This window comes from Leptonychotes weddellii, chromosome 16 (genome assembly GCF_054177405.1).
Source record: "Leptonychotes weddellii isolate Sample4059 chromosome 16, ASM5417740v2, whole genome shotgun sequence".
In the NCBI taxonomy this organism is placed as follows: domain Eukaryota; kingdom Metazoa; phylum Chordata; class Mammalia; order Carnivora; family Phocidae; genus Leptonychotes; species Leptonychotes weddellii.
In genome coordinates this window covers 878,279-904,968 of record NC_138384.1, presented here as the reverse complement: position 1 = coordinate 904,968, position 26,690 = coordinate 878,279, and the positions used below count along the sequence as shown (strand labels likewise).

Sequence of the window (26,690 nt, the reverse complement as noted above, 5' to 3'; positions counted from 1 at the left end):
GTGGACAGTGACCAGGGGGGCCAGAGCCAGAGGGACAAGGGGACACTCGACTGACCGTTGCCGGCCTGGACGGTGGAGGGAGGGGCCGTGGGCCTGGAGAAGCCCGGAAGGACGAGGAAACGGATGCTCCCCCGGAGCCTCCAGAAGGAAGTAGCCCTGTGATGCTGTGAGCCTGGCCCAGGAGGCCTGGCCGGTCTTCCGACCTCCAGCCCGAGTGGATGAGGGTGCTGTGTAAGCCACCGAGCATGGCAACTGTGACAAAAACCCTAAGGGAGTCCGTGTCCCTCGTGGTGTGGCTGAGGGCTGAACTGATCACACTGCTCCCTGGAGCACATAAAGGGGAGAGACCAGTCCAGAGACCGTGGAGGAGTATTTCCAAACAGTGGCCCTGACACCCGGTATTTGTCAGGAGTCTGAACTGAGCCGCCCAGTGAGAGAAGACCCTGTGTGGGGGGTTCTCGGTAGAAGGAAGGACAGAGCAAAGGGCTCCGAGGGGCAGAAAAGGGCTGCTATCTCTGTGAGTGCGCCTATGGAACCAGTAGCCTGGGAGACACACTTCGCGGCCAAACAAGCTTTTAGAAACTCAGCATGCCCTGTGGCTTCAGGTATTCGTGACGTCCACCGGCACACTAAGGCTCTGACAAGTCCTGCAGGAAAGAAACCTGTTCAACTTAGCTGCACTCAGGACTGCCACGTTCAGGGACAGGCAGCCTCGTCACCTGATGTCCCAGTGCCTGCCCCACCTGCCCTTCACCAGCTACCTCCTGGTGTGGAGGAACTGGGAGTCTCACCTGCGCGAGTGGCTGACGTGACTTACCTGGCCTGCAGGGATTTTCCCAGGCCACCACGCGATCGCAGGCTCCCGCATCCCACCTTCAAACGTGGTCTGCTTCCCGCACAGAAAGGGGCCGTTGCTACCACCTAGGAAGACAGAGTCGTCATGCACCAGATGCCTACCCTGAGTCCCCAGGGTGGCACCCACCCTGCTGGCCACTCGCTTTCAGGAGCTGTCCGTCTGTCACAGCCTGCCCGCCACCTTCCTGGCCCCTCAGGAATGACGCTCAAGTTCAAGGTCACAGGGCCTGCAGATCGTGTGGCAGTATTGCTGTGTCCCTAAGGCAGTGCGACCGCTCAGAGACAACGTGACCACTGCCGTTGGCCAGAGGGGCAACACGGGTCCCAGGGAGCCCTGATGGGGTTCACGGCTGCCTGCAAGGCCCATGTAACTGAGACATTCGCGTCTTCCCGTGTCCCGTGTGCGTGTGGGGAGCCTGATTCAAATGTGTCGGCCCCTGGGTCCCCCGGTGGGTGCTCCGTCGAGCGCAGGGCAGGTTCTTTTTCTGAGAAGTCCCACTGTGAACCACGCGTGTGGAAGGGCTGGGGGGCAGGCAGCCCCGGACAGGCTGGCTCGCTCCCAGAGCCCAGGACAAATGGTGCCCTGCTGCCTGCCGCCAGCGCCCGCGGCCTGGAGCTCCCGCAACACCGGCCCCCGTGACAAACGGGAGGGCTGTTGTCCCTCCCGGGCCGGCCCCGAGCCCCGCCCCCACGTGCGCGCGGGCAGAGCCAACGGAAGAGTAGCGAAGTGCGCGTCAGGGCAACGAGCAAGCACAGGTAGACGGAACGCACACGCGAGAGAATCGCGCAGCACAGCGAGGAGGACCGATGTGGCTCCTTCTGGGGGCTTCACGGGTCCCACGGGTGCTGACGAGGGTCCACTGCTTGTCCTCCTCTATTTTGCACGCTATGAGGCGAGCGTACGGATTTACATTCTTACAACTAAGCACGTGGATTTTGTGTGTGTGAACCATTCCATGCTTTAGGCACGAAGATGGGACACTGAAGCCCAGGCCTGGGAGGCTGGTGGTCAAAGCGAGGGCTGGCCATCGGGGGCTCTCGGGGCACCGAGCTGGGTAGGCGCAGCAGGGACAGTGGCATCCAGCCAGCCCGGGGCCTTTGCTGGGGGGCGGACAGAGGGTGTCGCCCTCACCTCTGGGACCATCAGCTGTACGGGGAGAGCCTGCGTGAGGACAAGATCCCTCCATGGGCCGTGGATGGCACTCCTCGGGACCCCAGACCAGCCAGGCCCAGACTCTGAACTGCTGTTCTGTCGCCAACATGATTCCTTCTCAGCTTGAGCCCATCTGACCCCGGAAAACCAGCCGTAGGAGCCCCCCCGACTGCAGGGTCCCCCGCACCTCCCTACCCAGGCCTGTCCCCCTGGGGTTTCCTGCTCCCCGTGGCCTTCCTTCCACAGCTCTCTGAGTGACTCAGGGCCCTGCTAAGGCCCCAGCCCCTTAAAGGAAAATGGGACAAAGAGACGTGCCACGGGGGGGGGGGGGCGACTTAAAGGACACGAGGGTGGGACCTCCTTGCTCAACAAGACAGAACAGCCTGAGAGCTTGCTGAGCAGCCCCAGGGGGTCACGGCCCTGTGGAGATACCCTCGCTGAGCCAAGCCAGCACTGTGGGGTGGGGGGCTGGGTCCCTGCTCTCCTAGACACCACTTCCCATGAGGTCTGGAGACGCTCTGGCCTTTTAGGAGAGAAGAGTACTCCATGTATTGTGGGTGTTGGTGGCCCCTGCCGGTCTCCTGTGTGACAGTCTGTTCCCACCAGACTAGGGCCCCCAGGAAGGAGCGGGCGTCTCCCTCATTGGACAGGCCCCAGGCTGGCCCCTTCACACTCTAACCAGGGTGGGTGAGTGGCCCTGATGGAGCCTCAGAAATCCCGGGGTCCCCAGGGCAGCCCCATCTGCAGAGGCGAGGGTGCGTGGAACACTGGCCTTGTTTAGGAGCAGAAATGAGGGCAGCGCCGTTGTCAGACGTGAAGAAAACAAACGTGTTCTCTGTGATCCTCAGGTCCCGAAGATGCCTCAGGATTTTCCCAACACTGTCGTCGATCTCCCGGACAGCGTCCCCGTACCTTGGGGAGAAAGGGCGTCAGTGAGCAGTGAAGTCACGACTTCGGGAATGGACAACACAACGGACTGGCTGAATTCAAAGAGGGGACAAAAAGTCCAGTTCCCAGAGCTAACCCAGGACAGAACCAACCACACCACTACAACCCTCCTCCCACGAAGGCCGGGCTCATGGACAGCTTCGGGGAAGCAGGGGGGCTGCTGTCTCTTTCCGTGAGGGGTAACTGAAGACATAATGGCACTGAGCGCCCCGTCCCCGGAGGTAATCAAGCACGGCTGAACCCTCCAGGTGGGAGTCCATGTCTCTACAACCAAGGACTCACCGCCCTCGCCGGCTGGTGCCCAAGAAGGGCCGAGAAGCATAAACAGGTGCGTGAGTGGCATCGATGGCCCAGTAGAGGAAGAAGGGGCGCTGAGCCGCCTGCTGCCTCTTCATGAAGTCCAGAGCTTCCTGAGGAGAAGACGCCACCTTTGTGTGCCCGGAGGCCAGCCTCCCTCATGCGGGGCCTACCCAGCCCACGCTTCCATTACCTGCAAGTACACCTGCGTGAGGTTGGCTTCCCCAGTCTTCAGATTGATTGGAAATTCCTCATAATATCTGAAAATAACATAGACCCAGACAAAAATCAGACCTTAGAAGACCAAGAAAACCTCCTTTTCTGTGATTTCATAGGCAAAGTTACGGGCCTCGTTCACAAGAAAGACGAAACGCGAATGTGTGTGTAAATGTCACTGAAGCTGGCCCACGGCAGCCCCCCCATCTGGGAGGAGCAACGTGTGAGGACAGGGAAGCTGGCAGAGGCGGGTGTGCGGTCACCCAGGGCCGGGGGCAGCTCACAGGGCGTAGGCGCTCTAAGCTGGCCAAGTCTGTGCGGCGCCGTGAGCATGCCAGGGAGCCCCGAACCACGCTTCCAACGGGGCGCGTTCTCTCTCCATGAGACTGCTATGAAAATGCAAGGGCCTGACCCCGCTTTCTGGCCCATGATGCACAGCAATAACTTCCACCAAGGGGCGCCTGGGTGGCTCGGTCGTTAAGCATCTGCCTTCGGCTCAGGTCATGGTCCCAGGGTCCTGGGATCGAGCCCCGGTCCGGGCTCCCTGCTTGGCGGGAAGCCTGCTTCTCCCTCTCTCACTCCCCCGCTTGTGTTCCCTCTCTCGCTATGTCTCTGTCAAGTAACTAAAATCTTAAAAAAAAAAAAAAAACCACAAAAAACTTCCACCAAAAATGTGAAATACAAAAGGAAGGAAGGAGGAAAGGAAAATCAAGCCACACGAATCTGGAGACAGACCGGGGCCGACCCCAGCGGGGCCACGCTGCAGGCTCTGTGAAGGCAGGCCCGCAGCCAGTCGGGCGCACGGGAGCCACTTGGCTCAGACAGCAGAGTGCTCCTGGCAGGCTCCTGAGGAAGGGGGCAGCCCCGTGGGCCCCTAGCACGTGGCCCACAGACCAGCCTGGTGCAAACGGCCTCGAAGCCAGAGCCCAGGGCCGCTCACCGGCTTCAGGAACCAAACCTCAGAAGCTGAATGAACATGGTGCTGTGTGAACACGCCTTGTTCAGGGGAGGGTCTCGGTCTCATCGTATTGCTAACCTTTTCAAGGTTAAAGCCCCTGCAGATGTGGCTTAAGCAGCAACCCTAAGCCGCGGGTCCTATAAACCGCGGGCAGAGCCACCAGCCGACAAAGCCAAGCGCTGGTGTGCTGGGACACCAACGCTGGGAGCAGGTGGTTCCAGAACCTCCGTCCCGCTCCTAGAGCAGCACCAGAGGGCGGGGCTGGGCTCTGCTGTCTTCAGGGTGGGAAGGGAAGGGACCCGTTACCTGCCGACCATCTCCCAGTCCCTGTACACAGGGATGTTGGGCCTGGCCCTGTTGTCATAAGGTCCAAAGTGACAGTTGGGGGATCCAAACCACTCGTCGAATCCATGCTTCAGGGGGTGGAACTGAGGCCTGTGGCCCAGATGCCTAGAAACAGGAACCCAGGACACTTTAGGGACCCCTGCTCAGAGGTACCCCAAAGTCCTGAGCACGGACAACTCCTCGCCTTCACAGAACATTTCAGGGAGCAAGTGTCCCTCCCGGGCCCTACGTGTGCTGAGCCCCAGGCACCCCGAGACCTCTTCCTCCAGGCAGGCACCAGGACCCCACTCACCCCCGTCGAAGTTGAGGGCCCTGGCCACACAGAGTGTCCAGGCACAGAGGAGCACTCAAGCATCCCTCCGGAATGCTGGGAGGGGCTCTGGGAAGACACATGGTGAGCTATCTCACACCCACCAGAACCCATCCAGAACTCTGAATGCAGCCCCATCTCCATGCTCTGCTTGCTTCCTTTTTTCATTAGTCAGGACGGTTCTGTGGGTTCGGCTTTCTCTGAGATTGTGAGGAAGGAAATGTTCCAGGGAGGTAGTTACCAACCTCTCGGGATAAGGTCTTTAAGAGCCTCTTCTCCCAGTTATGGATAATCACGCCCCAAAAGATGGATGGGGGCCCTGGGTGAGCTGACCGCCCCAGCCTGGCCTCATCACAGACGGGGACAGCGCCAGTGACCCAGCACGCCGGCCCTGCATGGGGATGGGCGGGCCTGCAGGATGACAATGGCCATGCTCCCCAGCCCACGCTCTCTGTACTGCGGGCATCAGAAGCCCAGCACTCCCACCCCTCACAACCCTCCCTTTGGCAGTTCTGCCAATAGGAGGTGCCCATGGGAGGGGCCAGCAGTCCCTGAGCACAGACCCGTCTGCCTTTCAGAACACACAGTGCAGGTAGACGGGGGTTTTCCACTCCGGCCACGGGCTCTTCGGTAGCACGGCAACCCCACTGGGGCAGTGGGCTCACCCCTGTGTCTCACGGCCACACAAGCTTGAAAGCAGAGTCTCCCTGTTCTGCTGCCTCTGGGGAGGCCTTGGAGCAGGTAGCCAGAGGGCCCACCTGCCTGCTCAGAGGTGCTCCAGTGGCTCGTGTGGATCCCCGGGCGCTGGTCACTCGGTCAAGGAGGGTGCGGTGTGGTGTAGTGGGGGAGGGTGGGCCACACGGGGCCAGAACCGAGGTGCCCAGCGACAGAGTCTAAGAAAGATGCCAGTAGGTGCGTCTCTTGGGGCCTCGGCTGCCACGGCTGGTTCTCAGACGCTCTGCCTCCCGACTGCCACGAGGCCAACGCCGGCCTCTGGCCTCTGCAACTCCTCCGCCAGGGGCAGGAGCATCGGCTCTGCTGGGACTTCTCTCTCTGCAGATACCTGTCAGCTCTGCGCTTTGCACTTCCTCTCCGCGTCTCGTGTCTGCCCGGGCTTGCTGCTCCAGTGTGGTCATGTCTCCCCAGCCACGCCAGCACCGGCCGGGAGGGGTCACACTGGCTGAGCGTGGCATTCCAGCACACCCACATGCACCAGCTCGGATGGCCTCTGCTTAACACAAACAGCCGACCGAGGTCTTGCTTATGCTAAGCCGTCAACTCAGAACAGCAGCGGGGCCAGCGCTGCCCTCAGGCGAGCGGGAGCGGGCAGCCGGCTGCGGCCCCTGGGACCAGGGCAGCCGGAGCGGGCTCCACCCAGCCCCAAAGCTCCCAAGCCCAGAAGTCTGGCTCTGTGGCGCTGGGCTGGGAGGAAGAAGGTCAGGAAAGTCCACAGGCCTGTGATGGGACCCCGCCGAGACTGGGACCCCCACCCTGGAAGCCTGCTGGACCCAGGGCAGAGCTGCCAGGCCGGGCATCACAGGGCCCTTCCCTTCCGTGGGCTCCACCCAGGCACGGCCCTGGCTGGCCTTGTGCCCGGCCTCTGCCAGTCTCCCCGGGCTTTCCGGGCATTGCCCGGAACTGTGCAGGCAACAAGCACCCCCTCAGCTCTGCTTGGCCGCCACCACCTCGTCCGAGCACTGCTCGGCAGGACGGCTCCCAGCGAGACTCGGGAGCGAGGAAGCATTCGTTAGGCGGCTCCTGGATCACCAGGATTCTCTAACGATTAGACTACTGTTCTGGTTTCCGTGGACCTCCCACGGCTGTGACTACTGTGTTGTGCACGGGACGCGGCCAGGGCGCTCATCCTCGAGAAGGCAGTGCCAGCAAGCTGCGGAGAGGCTGAGGGCAGAGGGGCCACGGTGCAGGGAAGGAGGCGCAAGGAGGGCTGGACATCAGAAAAGGCTCCCCGGAGACGGTGGGCTTGCTCTCTTCCAAGAGCCCCACAGCTCGGGAAAGGGAGGCGAGAACGTGTGACCTTCACATCTTCCATCCGCGGCTGCACATCTGGGGATCCCCATTGAACCTGCTCACCGCGGCATGCACAGCACGCACGCGCACCCCGTGGCCTCTGTGGTCACGACTGCAGGTCCGACGATCCCACACCAAGCGACTGTCCTTCACCTCCCGGCTGCTTCTCCGCTTCCCCACCAGACAGAGCCCCTGCGCTCGCCGGCCGGCTGTGCACGCCCCGCAGGAGCGTCAGGACTCACCACTTGCCCACAATCTTGCTGGCGTAGCCGGCCCCCTTCAGCAGCTCGGGCAGCAGGTGCTCCTCGTCTGGGACGCCGCCCACGATCTCCTGCGGCGTGTAGGCTGCAAGAGCAACGCAGGGTGTGCGCACACGGAGCTGGCTCCCTTTGCTTCCTACTCTGGAGCACGACTGTCCCGGCACACTTCCTGCTCTGAGCCCCAGCTGCTGGGCAGCCCCAGGGACAGGAACGCAGCCGGGAAGGAGTGGTGCCTGTCCAGCCTGTCCTCGGCCAAGCAGCCGCCGGGAAGGAGCCCGACTCTCCACCGAGGCCCCGAGAAGACCAGCACTAAGGCCACCTTCCTCTTCACTTACTTACGACACACGGTTTCTGACGGAGGCCTGCTCTAAACGATGGGCTACACCCACACGGAGCCTCTGAGACTCGGGAACGAGCTGGTGCTCGCTGAGCCGGCCCGCAGAAGCCGGGTCACACGTGAGGACGGCGGCAGACACCCCCACCCGCCCGGCCCCCCTCACCGTCCGGTGCCATGGGAGCTGCCCGCGAGTACCACGTACCGTTTCTTGCGTGCCCGTTGGTGGTGTAGAAGCCGCTGCGGATGGGCAGGCGTCCCGTGAGCAGAGCTGCCCGCGCTACATGGAGGAAACAGAAACGTCACGGCCTCTGTGAGGCTCCTGCTGGCGTCTCCAGAGAGCCTGGTGGGCACAGCGCCTGGCACGGCAGCTCTCGTGCCCCCCCACCGGCCTTCCTTCTCCTCCTTGGGGGAGCACGTAAGGAGTCTCCCCAGCACGAGTGGTTGTCCTGGGAGGAGGGGGCGCTTGTCCTGAACCACCCACAGCCGCTCTGCTCCGGGAAGGAAAAGCAGGTGCCATGAGCAGCGACCTCTGCCCCCAAACCCCTTACATGCTCCGTGCTCTTGGTGGCCTGTGGCAGCATGGAGTCCAGGTGCTCCAGACTGCTGGGGCCCCGATGGGAGAGGGTTAGGGCCGCACCCGCCTGCCGGCCCTTCTGGTGCTCTGCTTGGAAGGAAGATGGGTGGAGCCCGAGTCCTGGTCCCCGCTCCTTGCGCCCACGGGCCAGCCACAACTTACATGGTGAGCACAGCGGGTTGGCTGAGTAGAAGTTTGGGAAAAGCATCCCTTCTGCAGCCATCTGGTCCAAATTCGGGGTCTCTCTGGAAGGTTCTCCATATACCCCCAGGTCGCCCCACCCCATCTGCAGAAGACAGCATGGAGAGATCGAACAAGCCTACTTCCGTCTTGGGGGAGACGTGAGAGATAAGCCAAGAGCTGCCCGCCTTGCGCCCCACAAGCCACAGAGCTCCCACCACACCCCCGTGCCTGGCATGGGCTGCGGAGCGCCGTCAGCCGGCTTTGCTGTGTGCACCCCGCTCAGTGGAGATGCCCATGTGCTCGACTGCCCCTCAGCCTCTGATGCTAGCATCTCCGGGTCACGGGGAACCAGCAACTCAGAACACAAACCTACGTACCACATAAAGAAACAAGACCTCTGGGGCGCCTGGGTGGCTCAGTTGGTTAAGCGACTGCCTTCGGCTCAGGTTATGATCCTGGAGTCCCGGGATCGAGTCCCACATCGGGCTCCCTGCTCAGCAGGGAGTCTGCTTCTCCCTCTGACCCTCCTCCCTCTCATGCTCTCTGTCTCTCATTCTCTCTCTCGCAAATAAAAATAAAATCTTAAAAAAAAAAAAAAAAAAAAAAAAGAAACAAGACCTCTGAAGTCTGTTGTGCAAACTCAGATGTGAAGACAAGCGGTAAGGCTCCCCACCAAGTGAAACACAACATGGCCACACCACTGGGCTGTTCCCCTCCCAGGTCTACCCACGAGAATGGGAAATGAGCACCACGCAGAACTACATAAATACATGAATGTCTGCGGAGACATGACTGACGACAGCCCAGAGCAAATGCACCAGGCGTCCAACAGCTGCTCGGTGGACACACAGATCACGGTCTATCCACGCGGTACCGCGCTGAATGTCATGTCTACTCAGAACCTGTGCACGGCCTTGTATTTGGAAACACAGGTGTAGGGGCACCTGGGTGGCTCAGTCAGTTAAGCGTCTGACTCTTGATCTCAGCTCAGATCTTGATCTCACAGTCGTGAGTTCAAGCCCCGAGCTGGGCTCCACGCTGGTGGAGCCTACTTTAAAAAAAAAAAAAAAAAAAAGGCCCTGCCGGTGTAATCAGCCTGGATGAAGACTCACAAATCCGACTGCTGTCCCCATCAGAACACGGAGAGGCGGGACACAGACACAGGGGAGCCATGGGAGGGCAGGGGCTGAGGGACACGGCCACAGGCCAGGAGCGCCAGGAGTCCCCGGAGCTGGAGGCGGCAGGAAGGGCCGTCCTCCAGAGCTCAGGAGGGGCCGGCCCTGCTGCCACCCTGACTTCAGACTCTGGCCTCCAGAACTGGGGCAGGAGAGATTCACTCCTGTTTGTGGTCAGTGGGGCTGCCCCAGGAAGCAGCAGACGTGCACTGAACGCCGCTGGGCTGGGGGGAGCGCAGCATCGACTCGCAGGGAATCAGGACGCTGTGGGCCAGGACCAGACATGAGGACCGCGTGCCGTGGGGTTCCATTTCCGTGAAGGGCCAAAACAGGCAGGGCCAGAGGGTTGGGAGGTGGATCGTGGGAGCTGGGGGAGGGGAGGCAGGTGCCTGCCAAGGGGCACGGGGCTTCTTCTTGGGCCGACGGACACGGCCTGAAGTGGACTGTGGTGGCCGCACAGTGCGCTGAGCCCACGAGACCCCACGGACCTGCCCATCTAAGCCAGTGAGCGGCCTGCAGCCTGCACGATGTCCCCACACAGCTATCAGAAAAGTGCAGGCAGCCTGCAGGCCCCGACCGCTCTCCTGAGTCAGCCAGCAGGCGGTCCCTCTGGCCTTTCAGCTCTGAATTCCTCCTGGTGTGGTTTATTCTGAAGTCTCTGAAATGGCTGTTCTGTTTGGTGACCACAGGCGCCAGCATGGAATAAGCCCCTGGAGGAAGGTGTGGCCACAGGAAGGATGGAGGATAAGCCTGGGGGCAGAAAAGGGACACTGTCCCTCAGTGACAGGAGTCTGTGAAGCCCCGCACAGGGAAAAGGGCCCATATGTCCCAGTCGGGGGCGGGAGGGGCTGAGAGCATGGCCCGAGCCAGACCCAGCAGCCTGAGGTGCAGGTGGAGGGCGGTGCAGGTGGAGGGCGCGGCTGCCTCTGCCCCGAGGCCACGGGACTCACTTCCCTTCCTGGGATCCACCTTTCCTTTCCCTAGAGCTGCTCACTGCTGGCTGTGAGGGGTCATCCTAGGCCCTCAGACTCGCATCAACATGCATCAAAGGACATACACGGTCTGCTCAGTGGCTCGGGTGGTTCAGGCTGGGGTCTCTGCCTGACAGGCCCACCACAGTCACACAGCGGCCGCTTCTGTTTAGCCCGACTTCACAGCCCCCACTCCTGCCATACAGATAAGGACCCAAGACACAGCCAGCACCCTGGCACTCGGAAGTGGGCCTCTATCCCCCTGCCCAGCAGCCCCGTCTGCTGTGGAGAAGGGAGAAAAGTCAGCTCCACCGAAGAGACCGTGCTCAGCATCTTCTAAACTCATTTAACAGCCATCTGCAGGGGACCCGTCTGGTCCTGAGCGCACACCGAGGAACAGTGAGACAGCTGCTGTCCTGGCCCTGAAGCCCCCGCGGCCCGAAGCCCCCCAGCCCTGGCCTGTCTAGCAGGAGAGCCAGAGTTTCTATTTCTGCCCAAGTCACTGTGTCACCAAGAAGTCCGAACTAAGTTGCGTTTGCCAACCAGGACAAAAGTCTTCGAGACTTCTTCGCATATCGGCTGTTAAACAACCCCAAAGCCACAAGGAGGAACCTGCACAAGAGAGGCCCGGCCCCAGTCCTGGCCCTCCCGGCTGGCTGTTCCGGTTCCCTGCTGCCCGACGTGCGGCGCCCAGGCCGGGGGTGGGGTGCTGCCCATGAAGCCCCCTCAAGAAAAGCACTCCCAGGGCCGGTCCCGCACCACCACTCAGGACCTCTTGGGCCTGAACCAACGCTTTCAACAGAAATACAACCACCTGTATACATCTGCGTTTTCCAGCAATCCCATCGAAAAGGCAAAAGAAAACAGAAAAAGTTCATGTATTTTAACCGTGTACCCAAAATGCGATCATCTGAACACGCCTTCAACACGAAACACTCCCGCCAATGGCGAAGAAACAGGCAGGTGGCTGTACACGAGGTCACCGCGGATGGGAGGGCAGGAATCGGAAAGGCGAGCCATCGCAGAGTCTGGCCTTCGGACACTGCTCCAAGCGGCTTCCGCGGGGCTTGGCTTGCAGAAGGCCGCCCCATGGGCCAGAGAGCACGCGTGTCCAGGACGTGTTGTTGACGGGGCCAGCACCCGCGAAGTCTCCCCGGCAGCCACCGGGGCAGGGTCTCCCGAGGAGCCTCAGCGCCTGCTCCAGAAGCAGCCCCCCTCTGAGCGCGCTTACAGGAGTAGAGAAGCACGGTTGCTGTTATCCCCGGGGAGCCAAACTACGACGGAAGTCTAGCATCTTTCAGGATTACCTAAGAACCCTTAACTTTCCATATGAAATCATTTTAATAATGAAGTTATTAAGTGAGAAATTTTATGCTCATTTCCTTGAACTAAGTCTTCGGAACCTGAGCATCACAGGCAGCTCTCCTCCGTGCTGACCTGCCAGGACGGCCCTGGTCCAAAGGCTCCCGTGAGGCTCTCTGCTGGCCTTTTGGGGAAACTCTGAGCCATTCTTACTGGAAACGCTTCTGACTCTAACTGTGGGAGGGTCTCCACACCAACCGCTTCGACTTCCCACAACCCAGTTCTACCCCATCTACCAGGAGCTAGCATCAGACCCCACAGGCCGGGGCTCGGTGCCACAGACTGGCCCCTCTGCAGACGCCGGCCGCACGTCCTCGGCCTCCATACTTCTTTTTATTTTTTTTTCCACTTTTAAACAGAAGCTCCACACCCAGTGCGGAGCCCAATGCAGGGCTTGAACTCACAACCCTGCTATCAAGACCTGAGATGAGACTAAGAGTTGGGTGCCTCACCAGCTGCGCCCCCAGGCCTCCACACTTCTGCCGGAACTCAACCACTTGCTGTCACAGCTCACAGTGCCCAGAATGCACCGTACTTCCTATTCGCAGTTTGTCATAAAGGATGTGACTCAGGAACAGCAGACGGAAAAGATGCCCAGGCGAGGTGAGGGTAGGGGGAGTCACGCTGCCAGCAGATGCCATCCCTTAGGGTTTCGTGGAGGTGTTGCTGCAGAGGCAGGGCTGATTAAATCACCGGCCGTCGGTGACAGAACTCAAGCTCCAGCCCGGTGGCCTTCCCTGGAGGCCAGGGCCACGCTGAAAACTCCTCTCTAACCATGCCTCAGCCCCTCTGCTGACCTGTCCTGAAGCTCGCCAAGGGCCTCCACTACCAGCCAAGTCACATCGAAGCTCTGTTATCACAGCGGGGTCCTTCCAAGGGTTTGAGGAGCGGACGCTGGGACAGGTGACAGGACCTGAAGGGCACCAAGCGCCTGGGCTGCCCCTGCCCCTGCTCTACCCTGACACCTCACACCAAGTTCAGAACCTCCATTTCACTCCCAGCTTCTGTGGATCAAGAGCACCGGTGACAAAGTCACTGAGAGACAAATGACAGCTCAGTCCCCTGCCAGGCATCCTGCTAACCTCTGCAGGGCCGATCCATCAGTGTGACCAGAGTGGCCACAGGCCCGGGGCTGCACACTCACGCAGCAGCGGACACTCCTCCTGCTTCAAGTCTTCCCAGACCCAACAAAACCTGACCTATGGCCAGAATTCTCTGCCAGCCTGAGCAGCCGACCAGGGAGACGGCAACAGCCCCAGGCAGGGCACATCCTGGACGCCAAGAGCAGAGAGCGACCTTCAGGGCAGGCGGGCCCTGGGTCCCAGTCAGCTCTGCACCCCTTCCCTGCCCCAGATACCTGGGGCAGAGTGTTGGGGGGGATGGCAAGGTGACCAGGGGGTGCTGGAGAACTGGCCTGGGCCGCCGCTTTGTCCTTCTGGAGTGGGACAGACGGAACAGTGGAGGAGTCCTTCCCTGGGCAGCCTAGACGTGACTACCTTAGTCCAGCTCTACCAAAGTAAGGCTACTGATGGCAGGGCCAGGATCTCATGGCCCCTGGTGGGTGCCACACAGCCCTCCCTCATGTCCTCCCCTAGGGCCCATCTCCATAGGCCACCCCATCTATGTCCCGCCACCTATGACCCTCCCCCACTCAGGGCCCTCCCCTCCTCCCCCACGGCGCCCCCCCAACCCTGCCCCATTCACGGCCCTTCGCCCCAGGCTGCCCCCCCAGCCCTCCCCCCTCCACGGCCCTCCCCGCCAGGCCGCCCCCACGGCCCTCCTTCACCCAGGGCCCTCCCTGGGAGCCTGACCGGCGGCCGCACTCACGTCATCCATGAGCAGGAGCAGGATGTTGGGGGGCTTCGGGGCGCCCACGGCCCCGAGCCCAGCGGCGCTCAGCACCAGCAGCAGCCGCCATCTCGTCACCGCGGCAACGGGCGCCATAGCAACCGCCCCCGGCGCCTCCAAGCCGGGCCAGCGACTGGAAGCGGCGGGCGCGCGGGCGACGTTTCCGGCCGGGCGGCGGGGCGGGGCCGAGGCGGCCGCGTGACTGGCGGCGGGGTCACGTGACGCGGCCGCCCGGGCCTCCAAGATGGCGGTGTGCGTGGCGGTGATCGCTAAGGAGGTGAGTACGCGGGCGGGACGGCGGGCTGCGGATCCCTGCCCAGGCCCCCGCCTCGCTCCCGCCTCCCTCCCTGCCCCGAGGGCTCCGCAAGAACGGGCTCTGCCGCGCCGAGCTGGGGGCGCTGCGGGGGAGGCTCCGCCCGGGCCCGCGTCTGCAGCGGCGGGAGGGTCAGCCCCGGGCGAGCACAGGGCCCCGGACCCCCGCTTGCGTCCCCCGTCCGTCCGCCGGCCCCGGCAGTTCTCGCTCCCGAGCCCGGCTGTCCCCTGGTGTACGTCCTGCTGCACTGCGCTCTCCCGCCCGGCCGCATCACCGCCCACTCCACGGCCCGCGGTCTCTCCACGCAGCAGCCCGGTGCTGTTTCCAAAACCTCACTAGAGCGTGTCACGCCCCGGCCCCAGATCTCTGCAGGGGCTTCTCATGGCCTCACGGTGACGTCAGAATAACTTAGTCGCCTCATCCCCTTCTCCCCTAGCCAAGCACTCCCACCACGCCAACCTGGAGCTCCTCTGACAGGCTCTGCTTTCTCGCCCCTGGGCCTTTGCACTTGGAAACCCACCGCCGTCTTCTCACGCTGGCCACCATAGATTTCATTTCCTCCAGAAAGCTGTTTCTGAATCCTAAGACTGAGCGCGGTTTCTTACTGCACAAAGCGTTGCTTTCTTGTGTCTTCTATAAGACCGGGCTTATGAGGTGGTTCTTATGGAAGTTCTTCAAGGGATGCCTTCTGTCGTAGCACATGACATGTTATTTATTTGTTGGGTTTGTGGACTGTCCTTCACCAGAGATCAGCCCCATTAGCATAGGGACAGCATCGTGTTTATTCTATCAGTGCAGCACCAGGCACGGGACAGAATCAGTGAATTGTGGCATGTGGGAGCCCTATGAAGACCTTTTAACCCCTCGGGTTAGGATGGTAGGAATTAGCCATGCAGAGATGAAGAGTGGTTTGAGCTGAGCCTGGACAGGGTTTAGTGAGAGGGCACGTCAGTGCTTTTGCCAACGTGAAGAGAGTGCAGTAGGTACGTATAGGGAAACAGCTAGTATTTATGGGCTGGAAGGAGAGCACGTGCTAGGACTGGGCCCTGCACAGAAGCTGAGTAACTTTTCCAGCTGTCTGGGTTGTTGTCAGGCTGTGCTCAGACCCACTGTTTCTGCCCCCTTAGTGATGCTCCGTGCAGACAAGAGGTAAACCTCAAGATTGACTGGGTTCCCCAAAGACACTGCCTACAGCACTTTGGAGGAGTAAGCAATGGGTTTTAGAGAATGAGAGTGTGTGTCCCTGTGGCTAATTGGCTCTTGGCCAGTCCTCCGTTCTGAGTGCTCTGGGGCCTCATCCTCGAGGCCTGTGTGCCCAGGGTGGTTTCTCAGCATTTCAGTTCCGGCATCCTTTCTTGCAGAATTATCCTCTTTACATCCGCAGCATCCCCACCGAGAATGAGCTGAAGTTCCACTACATGGTGCATACATCCCTGGATGTGGTGGACGAGAAGATCTCTGCCATGGGGAAGGCCTTGGTGGACCAGAGGGAGCTCTACCTGGGCCTGCTGTACCCCACAGAGGACTACAAGGTGTATCCTTCACACCTGGCGGGGGGGCCTGCCAGCTGGTGGTCTCTCTCCACAGGGTTTCACGTTTGGAGATCCCGCCTCCGGTTTCAAAGTGTACTGTAGGATCAGGTGACCTTGAAAGACCCAGTGTCGCTTGGAAAGAAAGTGAGAGCTTTCAACCAAAGGGAATTAGGGCAGCTTGAGGCTAATTGAGATTTCACACCGTTTTTTACTTGGGAGGATAATGTGGGAAAAGCTGGGCATGAATTCCCTGGAGAAGTGTGGCAGTCTGCATCTGTCCCTCGTTTGGTTTGCAGAAGAACCAGGAACCTTCCTCCTTCATGCCTGTGAGGACAGCTTTCCAGGCTCTGTCTGCTGGGCCACCACCTCTGAGCAAGGACAGTTCTCCTTCCATCACCAGGCCCAGCCCCATAGACCCCCGTCATAACTTGACCAGTCCCTTGGGACAAATGGCATGAAACCCATGGAGTGCAAAGATAGCCCCACGAGTAGTAATGTAGCTTGCCTTCCGTGACATCTGCCCGGGAGCCACTGTTCTACCAGATAAAGTGGCCTTTCGTGGCATGGGTGCTTTAGGCAGGGTCTGCCTGATTCTTGGGCCTCCAGTTTTGCAGTTAGCACTGCTGGGCCAGGAAGTGATTGAGAATGAAGTTGAGGTGCCCCAGGGTCTGGGCAGGTGGGCCCCAAAGCTTAAGTCCGAACAAGGCTTAGCTGCCTCCTGTAAATGCCAAAAGCTGCCCCAAGGAAGTGTGTGGTCCACCTAGTATGCCCGTGGGGTCCTCCCGGTATTGTGGGAGGTACCTGGGGTCCCTTCTGTGATGCAAGCTTGTCCTGTTTCTCCAAAGTGGCTTTGGAGCCAGGGGCTGTGCACAGATGGCCCTTGGCTCACACACCCTCCATGGTGGTGCCGTGCCTTGTGGTGTCCTAGAGTCCCTGAGTTAAATGCATGTTCCCTAACCAGCTGTGCAGGTACGGCTACGTGACCAACTCCAAGGTGAAGTTTGTCATGGTGGTGGATTCCTCCAACACAGCGCTTCGGGACAACGAGATCCGCAGTGTAAGTACCAGGGTGTTTGCAGGCTGTGCCTGGGCCGGTGCGTTTTCTCTTTTTCACTTTGTTTTCAGATGCTCAGAAGTCAGAAATTTGGCAGCAGCCGTGTGTACCCGTGAACTGACACCATTGGTTCTTGTCTCAGATGTTCCGGAAGCTGCACAATTCCTACACGGATGTGATGTGCAATCCCTTCTACAACCCCGGGGACCACATTCAGTCCAGGTGAGCTGATTACTGTGCAGACCCTTCCTTGCTGAGAGCCGTTGTTCTCAACGTGCGGGAGGGAAGGTCTGTTTCAGCGAGGGGCATCGTTCCTCTAAGGAGTGAGTGATTCTGAAGCAGCAGAACCCTGTTTTCACAAACTCTTACGTGGATATCCAACATATAAAACAGACGGGAGAGGATTGGGGGGCAGGGCAGGGCATAGACCTTGCCCTCTCGGTTTCCCAGGTATGCCCAGTTAGTCCGAGAGCCCCCACAGAACCCAGTAAGGGCCCAGGCATGTGGCAGGACCTTCGTGAGAAAACGTCTTCCTGTTCCTGCCCCGTTTGTCTTGGTCATTGAACTTGAATAGTTAGGAAATTGGATTGTAGGTTTCTTTCACGTAGTCCTGCAGTAGACACACGTGACATTGGGACATCACAACGATTGTATAAAGAAGCGTTTGCATGCACACATTCCACATCTGCTCTTGGGAATTCCCTACATGCCTACACGTGGTTCCCAAGGGGCTCCTTGTAGGCAGCAGGTGAGAGGATCCTGACCCGAGCCAGGCCCTTCCCGTGGCGCCTTCCCTCAGCCATGATGCTGTGTCTCAGTTCATCCTGGGCCCCAGGTGAGAGAAGCAGGTGCTGGTACAGAGAATCCCATGTGCAGGACAGGGACGGCCCCCGCCCCTCCACCCCTCCCTGGAGATCCAGCTCCGGCAGGACTATGGGAACCGCATAGGGCATGAGGGGGCATGAGACTTAGCTTCCCGCTGCCGGGGTGGCAGGACACTGGCCTCGCGGCCAAGTGTACCTGACTGGGGAGGGACTGTCCCAGTCCCGGGTCATGGGTGGTGCTGCAGAGCCCCAGCCGCTCCTCTGATGGCTGTCTCTGTCCGCAGGGCCTTCGACAGCATGGTGACGTCCATGATGATCCAGGTGTGCTGAGCGAGGTCCTGCTGCCGTGCTGGAGGAGAGGCCCTGTGGGCATAACTGTACTGCTCAGAGGGAGATTCATGATCATTTGCCTATTCCCCAGCGCCACAGACGGGCTGCCTGGGGGCAAGGTCTCAGGCACGGTGCGTGTAGACTAAAGGTCCTCTGAGATTGGATTTGGCGTTTTCCTTGTGTCAGCAGAGAGTTTAACTGAAGAGTGTAGCGCGGGCCTCTCCAGGATGGCGCACTGCTCGGGGACCAGACAGAACAGGGAGGCACGAAGGGACAGGGAGGGGAGGTGGGAGAGCCCACGGAGCTTCGGGCCCTAAAGATGCTGCAGCTGCAGGGGGAGCAGAGGGAGGTGCAGAGGGACTTGTGGGTGGGTCTCTGCTCCAGAGGCTGACCTGGCCAGAGCCAGATCTAGAGGGCCCTCCTTCCCCCCTCCCCATACAGCCCACACACCTCCCCCTGCACTGAAGGGAGGGGCCTTCATGTCTCCAGTCTTGCGCCTGGCCTCAGGAGCACCCCTTACAGCGCCAGGGAGCTTTGACTCGGCTCGTAGGTTGCCTCTGGCTTGCCGAGGATGGAGTGAGCAGTCCCAGAGGCCTCTTCCTCGGGGTGCACCTGGCAGTTCCTCACGGCCCGAGGGCCAGGCTGGGTTAGAGGAGTCCCCGCTCACTTGCTGCCCCCGCAGGCCCCCGAGCTGGCGGGGGAAGGGGGTCACATTTGGGATGGAGCTGGCGGGATTGGATTTCTGCACTCTGCCTCCCCGGAGGCCTGCTCAGCCAAGTCCAGGTGACAGTGCCTTCTGGGATCAGCTGGCCCAGGCTCTAGTACCCTTTATCATTTGTTTGGCACACTGGCTTTGAGTCTCGGCCCCAAGACAGCTGCGAATCCCTCCCTCCCCTTTCCAGCGCGCCAGAGAAGGCCTCTGACAGGAGGAGGGCAGCTTCGGGGCCCCTGGGCAACACAGAAGGCTGCTGGCGCCAGGATGAGACTTGCACACCTCTGCACTGCCTTCCCTTCCCCTCTGAGGAACACGGGAGTCGTGTTCAAAATCAGAGAAGTAGAGGGAGAACTCAGTCAGGAGTGGGTACTAAACACAGGTCCCAGCACACCACCTCCCGCGGCAGGTGGAACACCTAGGGTGGGACTGAGAGGCACCGACCACCCGGCGCTGGTTCAGATGCCACCCACACACCTCTGGTTGAGCTTTGGTGGTAATTGCTCCTGCCTGAGTGGTGGCTGTGGGGGGGCCTGCAAGTTGCCAGCTTGCTGCTTTGCTAACAAAGGCCCAGTGTTACTGGCTACAGTTGACTAGACTCTCCATAGCACACAAGGGTAGGTAGTTATGGCATGAAAGTGGATGGTGTTGGGAGAGACTTGCAGGAAAGATACTTTGAAGGGGGATTCAGCTAGCAGATGGAGTACCCTTCCCTCATCTTTTCCCTTCTGGATCTTGGATGTGATGGCTGGAGCTAAGGCAGTCCTCTTGAAAGCATGAGGAAAAGCTTTATCTCCTAAGGATGGGGAGCAGAAAGCTAGAAGGAAGATGGGTTTTGCTGACATAGGCCAGGACTTTTTATAGTCAGCATTTTGTAGAGGAAAATAAACTGCTGCCTTGTTGAAGCCACTGCTACTTGGGTTTTTCTGTAGGTGCAGACAGACCAGCCCTTAAACGTGCTTTACACTCGGGAGTTTGCACACACATCGTTAGGTAGCATCCCCATTTTAAGCCTGAGAAAAGCAGGGCTCAGAAGTAATGTGCTGGCCCATGTGCTGCCAACGGAACTGTCCTGTGAAGGTTTCCCATCATCATTTAGCAGTTCTGTACCTTGAGGCCAGCCTCCTTGTGGGCCACCTGCCTGCCTGGACTCCACCCTAGAGCTGAGCCCCGTTAGGTGCCGCTCCCAGTCAGCTCCTAGCTGTTGTTCAGGTGACTGCTCCCTGTCCTTCCTTCTGCCCCTGACCAGACAGGGAGCCTGTATGTCTTGGCCTTCTCCAGGCACAGCCACGTAAGTCCACTCAGCAGCTCACCGCTTGGAGCCCTCGCCACCCAGGTGGCCGCCAAGTCAGGAGCGTTCTCCATCCTCCCTCTGTCTTGGTCGGCTTGGGCCTGAAATCCAGGGGTGAGGAGGGATTCCTAGGCCCGCTCTCTCTTCAGAGCAGCCACACAGAAGGGGTCAGGAAAACTCTTCTGAAAATGAACCAGCTTGGGGGGGGCGGGTGGAGACTGCCAGCATGCATGGTGAGCGCCTCAAGACGGAGGCAAATCCCCCCTCACCGCGGAGGGCGAGCAGCCCCTGGGTGCCGAGCAGGCAGGATCTGGTGTCACCCGCGCGGTGCTTCACAGGCAGGTGTGAAGCTTCAGCCCAGGGAACTGTATCCAGGTGGCGAGCCTCGTCTGCGCCCTCCTGACTGCACCTGGTCCAGGCCACGCCCGGCTCTGCCCTGACAGCCCCTCCTTCCTACCTTCTCACAGGATGTGCATGTGTGAGTGAGTGAGCGGGCAGGAGAGAACAAAGAAATGTCCTTCCAGTTCCGGAGGCCAGAGTCAGGAATCAAGGGGTCAGTAGGGCCAGTTCCTTCGGGAGGTTCTGAGGGAGGATCTGGTCCGTGCCTGTCCAGCTTCTGATGGCCGCCAGCAGTTCCTTGGCTTACAGACACAACACTACAATCTCTGCCTCTTTCTTCGCATCCTCTCTGTGGGTCGGTGTCTCATTGGATTTAGGGCCCACCCAGATGATCCAGGATAATCCTGACCTTTTCTCAAATAAGGTCACGTTCGCAGGTTCTGGAAATTAGGGTGTGGACATTTTTTTAGGGGGGCATCGTTTGCCCCACTCAAGGGCAGACTTGACCCCAGATCACGGGGAGTGAGAAGCTGGCCTAAGAGGACGCCAGAGACAAATGCGGGTGGAGAGCCAAGGGGTGGCGGTCCCCCCACCCCACCTTTGGACTCCCTGTGGATTGCAGCCCTAGCAGCTCTTGTTCCTGGCATAAAGAATTGGTAGGTAGGCTAACAAGGCGAGTGGCTTTGGAACAGCCCAGCGAGGGTTCCTTGGCAGCTACTTAGGTCCAGAGCAAAGGGAGTTTTCCTTCCCCAGCCCTGCAGTGCGAAGGAGCACATACTGCAATTCAGGGAGGAAGTGGGGCGTGTCTGCGGCAGAGGGGCCGCAGTCGGAGTGCCCAGCGTGGGGAACTTCTGACAAGGGCCAGGCCTGGACCAGGAGCCCAAGGTGCGTGCCCTCCCACAGTGCCTCACACTCTGTCCCTCACTGTGGGGGGCAGCACAGACCCGGAGGCCTGCTCTCACGTGCTTTTAAAAACTACTGAAATTTAATTTATGCTTTACCATTAAGACACATTTCTACTTTTCTTTAAAAAGACTTGGAGAGCCCCAAGCTGACTCAGCGCTAGCTGCCTGAAGCTTTGCTCAGTAGCCTTCCAAAGCCCCGAGTGGCACAGGACCCACCTGCACCCCCGTGGTGTCCGGTTTCATGCAAGACTTATGGCTCCGACTGGGGGCGCGGCGCAGTTACTCCCGCCGAGAGCACAGCTGTTTACTCCTGACCCACCCCGGCCCCACTCTCAAAATCCCATTCTCCCTTCAATACGGCGAATACTACAGAGAGAACCTTCCACTGCCCCGGCGTAGAGAAAAGGGGGACGTGAGCGCAGGCCCCGCCCCGGCCCCGCCCACCAGTTCCGCCCCCGCTGTCTGAAGCAGGCCCCGCCCCCGCCTCGGGGTTCCCCCGCCCCCGGGTTCACCCCGGCCCCGCCCACCGGTTCCGCCCCCGCGGTCTGAAGCAGGCCCCGCCCCCGCCCCGGGGTTCCCCCGCCTCCGGGTTCATCCCGGCCCCGCCCACCGGTTCCGCCCCCGCGTTCTGAAGCAGGCCCCGCCCCCACCCGGGTTCCGCCCACCGGGCCCCGCCCACCGGTCCCGCCTCGTGGTCTGAAGCGGGCCCCGCCCCCGCCCCGGGTTCCCCCGCCCCCGGGTTCCCCCAGGCCCCGCCCACCGGTTCAGCCCCCGCGTTCTGAAGCAGGCCCCGCCCCGCCCGCCGGGCCCCGCCCACCGGTTCCGCCCTCGTGGTCTGAAGCGGGCCCCGCCCCGGAGACTGCTGTGGGGGAAGGGTCCTCCTCTGGCGCCTTAATGTCCTTCCAAGCACCCGCGGTCCGTGGAGCTGATCCCTGGCAAGTTGGTCCTTTTGGGCAGCACCTGGGCCGAAGGCTGAGTCCCTCTGAGACACTTGTTCTCCTCCCCGCCTCCCCAGCGCAGCCTTAATCGAGCGCAGGGCAGAGCCCAGGGCTAAAGCTGCCTCCAGGAAGCCTTCTTGGGTTTCTCCGCTGGAGGCTCACAGGCAGGTGTGAAGCGGTTACACCCCGCAGCTCCTGGGCGTGGAGCTCTGGGGCATCAGACCCTAACTTGTTCCCAGCCTCCTCAAAATTCCCACTCAGACCTGAACTGTCCAGCCACAGACATGGTCAGGTGATGTGCCCCTGTGGACCCAGCATCCCCTAAGTGTCCAGCTGGGGAAGAGAGCCGCGCCATGCAGTGGAGACCCGCTGGGCCCTGAGGCAGCCACCCCTCCACCTGCGGATGTGCCCAGAGACACTGGGGGAGTGGAGAAGGGTCGTGGCCTCTCCCTATGCCTGCGTTTCCTGGTCCCCCAGGGATTCATGGGTTAACGTGGTTTAGGGAACACACCTTGAGGACTCGGCCTCGGAAGATGCTCTCATCCAGCTCCACTGCAGCCTGGGCTGAGCTCTTGGCGGCAAACTCCATGTAGGCATAGCTGGGGTAGGCGGGCAGGGCGGGGGAGGGCCACCCCGGGATGCCTGGGCTCCACAGTACCCCAGGGCGCCTGGCCCCTCTGGAGCCGCCCTCCCTGAGCCCCCCACCCCCTGCTCCCTGTTGCCTGGCTGGCACTGACCCCTTGGGGTGTCCGGAGAACTTGTCGCACGGGACGGTGACCTGGTGGCCCTCCCCGCAGGGGTTGAAGTAGGATTCCAGATGCTCCGCTGTGCCCCCGCAATCCACCTGCCACAGGTACACCCCTGGTGGTGGGGGGCCTCCCGCAGAGGCCTCGCTCTCCCGGGGGCTCCCACAGCATGTTTTCTCGGTAGAGAGGTTGATTAGACCCCGGGGTGGAGTTAGTAGCCGTTGCCTTGGTCCCCCACCCCTGCTGGGGGTGGACTGCAGACAGAGACGTCCACCCTCCCTGTGTGAGATGACCCCCTAAGTTCATCTGGCCTGTCCAGACAACAGGTGGCTTTTTACAGTGGGATTTGTGGCCAGGGTGATTGGCCAACGGGAGATTCCCGTGGCAATGCTGAATCCCAGCATTTCCTGTCGGGAAACCAGAATGCCTGAGGACACAGGGCCCATGCTCCCTCCTGGGGCGGCGCACCCCCCAGTCAGGTCCTGTCCTCTGGCTTCTCCCCTCCTGAGCCTTTGTCCCTTTCTTTAATCCTCAAAGCCAGGAGGAGATGGCCTACCCTGGGTGCCCACTCCCCCATCTTGCCCCCTCCCGGACTCACATTGCCCACATAGACGGATCTGTGGTCCGACTCCACCTTCTCCATGGGGGTCCCGGGGCAGGGGCAACCTACCGAGAGGGGGGCCCCAGGACGGGTCTCACCGCAGGTTGGGGGGCTCCCGGCAGCTGCTAAGGGCAGGCACCTCACAACAATAAGCTGTGGCTTATTCCTCACTCGTTGGGGAAGAGGATCACCCCCAGGGACTGTTCTGGAAGGGCTTACTGCACACCTGCCCCAGCCAGGCCCGACGCATGGAGACCCCAGACTCTCCCTGTGGGCCGGCCCTGTGCCTGCAGCAGCTGCAGCCCACCCAGATGTACCGACAGGGAAGGGGGGCTCAGAGCCGAGTGCCCAAGGACTCGTGGCCCACCCACCAGGGAAGGGGTTGGCCTGGCCTGCTGGCTCCTACCTGCCCCGGGGCTCAGTACGGCACCTGCGCTCTCCTCCTCCGCGGCTTGGCCCTGCGCCCCTGGCGTCTCCGGCCCTTGGGCCTGCTCCATGGCCCACAGCTTCAGTTTGATGGCCTCCAGCTTCTGCCAGCATGACCCCAGGTGGAGCCCAGAGGCAGGACGGCCCCTAGGCTCCTCTCAAGGGAGGGCAGAGGGGAACAGGCATGAGCCTGTCTGTCCTCAGGGTCACTGGCTCCAGGGGGACATGCTGGAGGGAGCAGGAAGGCCGTATGGACTGGGGCCCTGCCATCCTCCCCAGCCTTGCAGGGTTGGGCATACCCACAACCCTCTTCCATGCCAGGGACAGTGGCCTGGAAAAGGGTCAGGGCTGCAGCCATCGGTCCCCCTGAACCCATGCACAAGTTTCTGAGGTCCCTGGCTGGCCTCCGCTGGGCTCCACGTGGGTGTTACCTAGTCAGGCACCCGGTACTTAGCCAGGTCCTCCCCCTCCAAGAGAGACAGGAGGAAGCCTGCATCTTCATCTTTCTGGTCTTCCTCTGCTTTCCCTGGCTCCTCTTACTTCCTGTCCCCAACCCCTGGCCCCAGAGGGGGCTTCTCGGCCCTGCTCCAGGCCCCCCAGCCCAGGGCCTCAGGGTCTGGGGAAACGCTTTGCAGCCAGGCCTCGGTAGGGGGTGGGAAGAGAGTGTGGCTGAGGAACGGCCACAGGCCACATCGGTGGATGGGGGGATGGGGGAAAGGCAGCCTCCCTTGCTCACCTTCACAGCAGCACCTGCCCTCCCCCAGGGTTTTAAGCTCCTCCCCAGGCCAGGTGCTCCCTCGAGAGTCCGCGGGGCTGACTTCCAGCCCCAGCTTCTGGGCCCTGCACCTTCTTCCTCCCGCAGGACCCTTGAGGTGCAGAGAGGACTGGTGCGGAGGCAGGGCCGGGCAGGGTCTTCTCCTACATGAGCTCCACCATGCTCACCACGACACCTGCTCAGGGTCACACCTCCAGTGGCAGGCCACGGGTAGGATGACATGGGCAGAAGTGAATTCCCCAAGTGTGCACAAGCGGGAAGGATGGCACGTGGGATGAGGACAGCCCTCCTGGAGGAGACGGCGTTGGGGCTGCCCTAGAGGGACTGGTCAGGCAGGCTGGGGCAAGGACAGTGTGGGTGGAGGGACCAGTGTGAGCAAAGGCCTGGCGGGGTGAGGGCAGGGCATGTGCCACAGGAGGTCAGAGGCCCGTGGTCTGGACAGGGTAGGGCCCCGTCCCTGCTCTTGACACCCCCGTCCATTGCCCGTGGACACTCCTCTCCCCCTCCCTCGTTCTGGACCAGGGCAGGTGGGAGCCGGAGTCCTGCCCTGACTACAGGTCACAAACATACAATCAGGTGCAGATCTGTGATGGACACTTGTAAAGTCTCTGGCTTCCAGGCCAGCCTGGGCCCCTCACTTCTCGCCCCTGGAGGGCGGCCGTGGGCCTGTGTCCCCATGTGCCCTGGCCTCCATCTGTCTTCGCTGGAGCGGCTGCTCTGGCTGGCCTCAGTCTGGCTCAGCCTCGGGGGAGCTCCTGCTCCGTGTTTACGGGGGCCCCCTCTGGGCATGTCTGCCCACCCCGGCCCAGAGCCCCCCACTCCAGACCATAGCTGGTAGGTCCACACTGGGCCCGTTGGGGTCTCTTCCCTGGGGACTTGGGAAGGGGGGAGCTGCATCTTACACGGAGCCGGCCTGTGGGAGCGCCTGCCGAGGCTGCTCTACCCTTGGGCCCAGGCCCTCTTCCCAGGTCTCCAGGCTCTGCTCTCTCACCACCCGGGGGAATCTCTTGGCCCCTAGCGGCTGCCTGGCCTCCTCAAGCACCTCGCTCCTTGCCGGCCACACCCCCTCGCTCCCGAGTCCACACAGGCACATGCACTGCACCGCTGTTTCCAGGAAGCCTCCCTGATTGCTCCTCCTTCCGCCAGGACTCCTCCTCGGTCTCCCCTGGCAGGTCACGGTGCCTCAAGGGCAGCATGCATGTCTGCACTGAGCACAGGGCCTTGGCCCCAGGCTGTCTACGTGAGGATGAAGTACAGCCATCTCTCCTGTAACACGAGGCCGTCAGGTCCCCTGCCTCCTGGGGGTCGGAGGCCCCACGGAGGGCCTCTGGCCTGGGCCCTTCCCTCCACTTCCACGTGGGAGGCAGAACACCATGGTGGCTGTGTCCAAGCCAAGAGCCAGCTGGACTCAGGCCGGGCCCCCCCTCCGCCGCCAGCCTCCGTCTGAGCTCAGATCTCTGCAATGGAAAAACGCCGTCAGCCTGCTCTCTGCTGGGACTGCTGACACACCAGGCCCAGCTGGGGCTGCTGCCAGCCGCCTGGCGTGGGGACAGACTTGCCCCCATGCTGGCCTTTCCAATGACGCCTTTCAAATACATCATGTTCCAAGCCGGAGCCCAAGTATTAATAACACCCCTTCCTCCCAGGGGCTGCCAGCACACCACGAATGCCAAGTTCTGGGCATCCGAATCTGGCTAGGCCCTGCCCTGGGAGCCAGGACACCCTGGCTGCGACACCCTGGCTCCTTGGGGTCAAGGTGTCCCTTTCCTCACTGTCCTCTTTTAGGGTCTTGTGGAACATGCCCGGCACAGCCACAAGCCATGGGTGTCAGCTGGGGCCCAAGGTCGTCCAGATCGCCTTGAGGACCCAGCTTTTGAAAGTTCACCCATGTGGCAAGAGCACAGGAGGCTGTGGGTGAACTGCACCAGGGGGTCCATTCCCATTCACACCCCAACTTACGTCACCCGTTTTTCACCACCCCCATGGGGCAGGGCCTTGTCTCTTGCTTGGCACCGAGAAAGCGCCCCCCCCCAACAGACACGGCTTCCCCGCGGTCACCGGAACCAAGGAGAGGCACAGCCCCG

The 26,690-nt window shown here is 61.2% G+C and overlaps 3 protein-coding genes across 7 annotated transcripts in view; 1 reads left to right on the top strand and 2 right to left on the bottom strand.

The window, feature by feature from the left end:
- GALNS (galactosamine (N-acetyl)-6-sulfatase) overlaps positions 1–14,042 on the bottom strand; it is a 26,393-nt gene extending 12,351 nt beyond the window's left edge. For 3 of the 4 annotated variants that reach the window (XM_081806226.1, XM_081806225.1, XM_081806227.1), the window contains exons 1-9: positions 13,800–14,042; positions 8,444–8,567; positions 7,910–7,984; positions 7,353–7,455; positions 4,734–4,877; positions 3,447–3,513; positions 3,239–3,366; positions 2,781–2,920; positions 818–921 (exon numbers count right to left, since the gene is read on the bottom strand). In XM_081806226.1, the coding sequence (XP_081662352.1) occupies positions 818–921; positions 2,781–2,920; positions 3,239–3,366; positions 3,447–3,513; positions 4,734–4,877; positions 7,353–7,455; positions 7,910–7,984; positions 8,444–8,567; positions 13,800–13,916 (1,002 nt within the window). In that variant the 5' untranslated portion in view covers positions 13,917–14,042. The remainder of the gene's footprint in view (positions 1–817; positions 922–2,780; positions 2,921–3,238; positions 3,367–3,446; positions 3,514–4,733; positions 4,878–7,352; positions 7,456–7,909; positions 7,985–8,443; positions 8,568–13,799) is intronic. The other variant, XM_081806224.1, reaches the window with a different exon arrangement.
- On the top strand, positions 13,995–18,037 carry TRAPPC2L (trafficking protein particle complex subunit 2L). Of its 2 annotated transcripts, none has more exons than XM_006734073.3 (5): positions 13,995–14,097; positions 15,495–15,667; positions 16,635–16,722; positions 16,862–16,941; positions 17,828–18,037. In XM_006734073.3, exons 1-5 carry the CDS (start codon positions 14,065–14,067, stop codon positions 17,871–17,873), a joined length of 420 nt encoding a protein of 139 aa, XP_006734136.1. In that variant the 5' UTR covers positions 13,995–14,064; the 3' UTR covers positions 17,874–18,037. The 2 variants fall into 2 exon arrangements, with proteins under 2 accessions (XP_006734136.1, XP_030884806.1); XM_031028946.2 differs by having other exon boundaries at positions 13,996–14,097; positions 15,518–15,667.
- Positions 18,038–18,536: 499 nt separating this feature from the next.
- PABPN1L (PABPN1 like, cytoplasmic) lies at positions 18,537–24,767 on the bottom strand. Its single transcript, XM_006734084.2, is given in 8 exon segments — positions 18,537–18,564; positions 21,938–22,080; positions 22,570–22,657; positions 22,796–22,902; positions 23,403–23,498; positions 23,831–23,935; positions 24,263–24,581; positions 24,754–24,767. Coding segments are annotated over 8 exon segments (900 nt in total).
- Between the last annotated feature and the right edge of the window lie 1,923 nt (positions 24,768–26,690).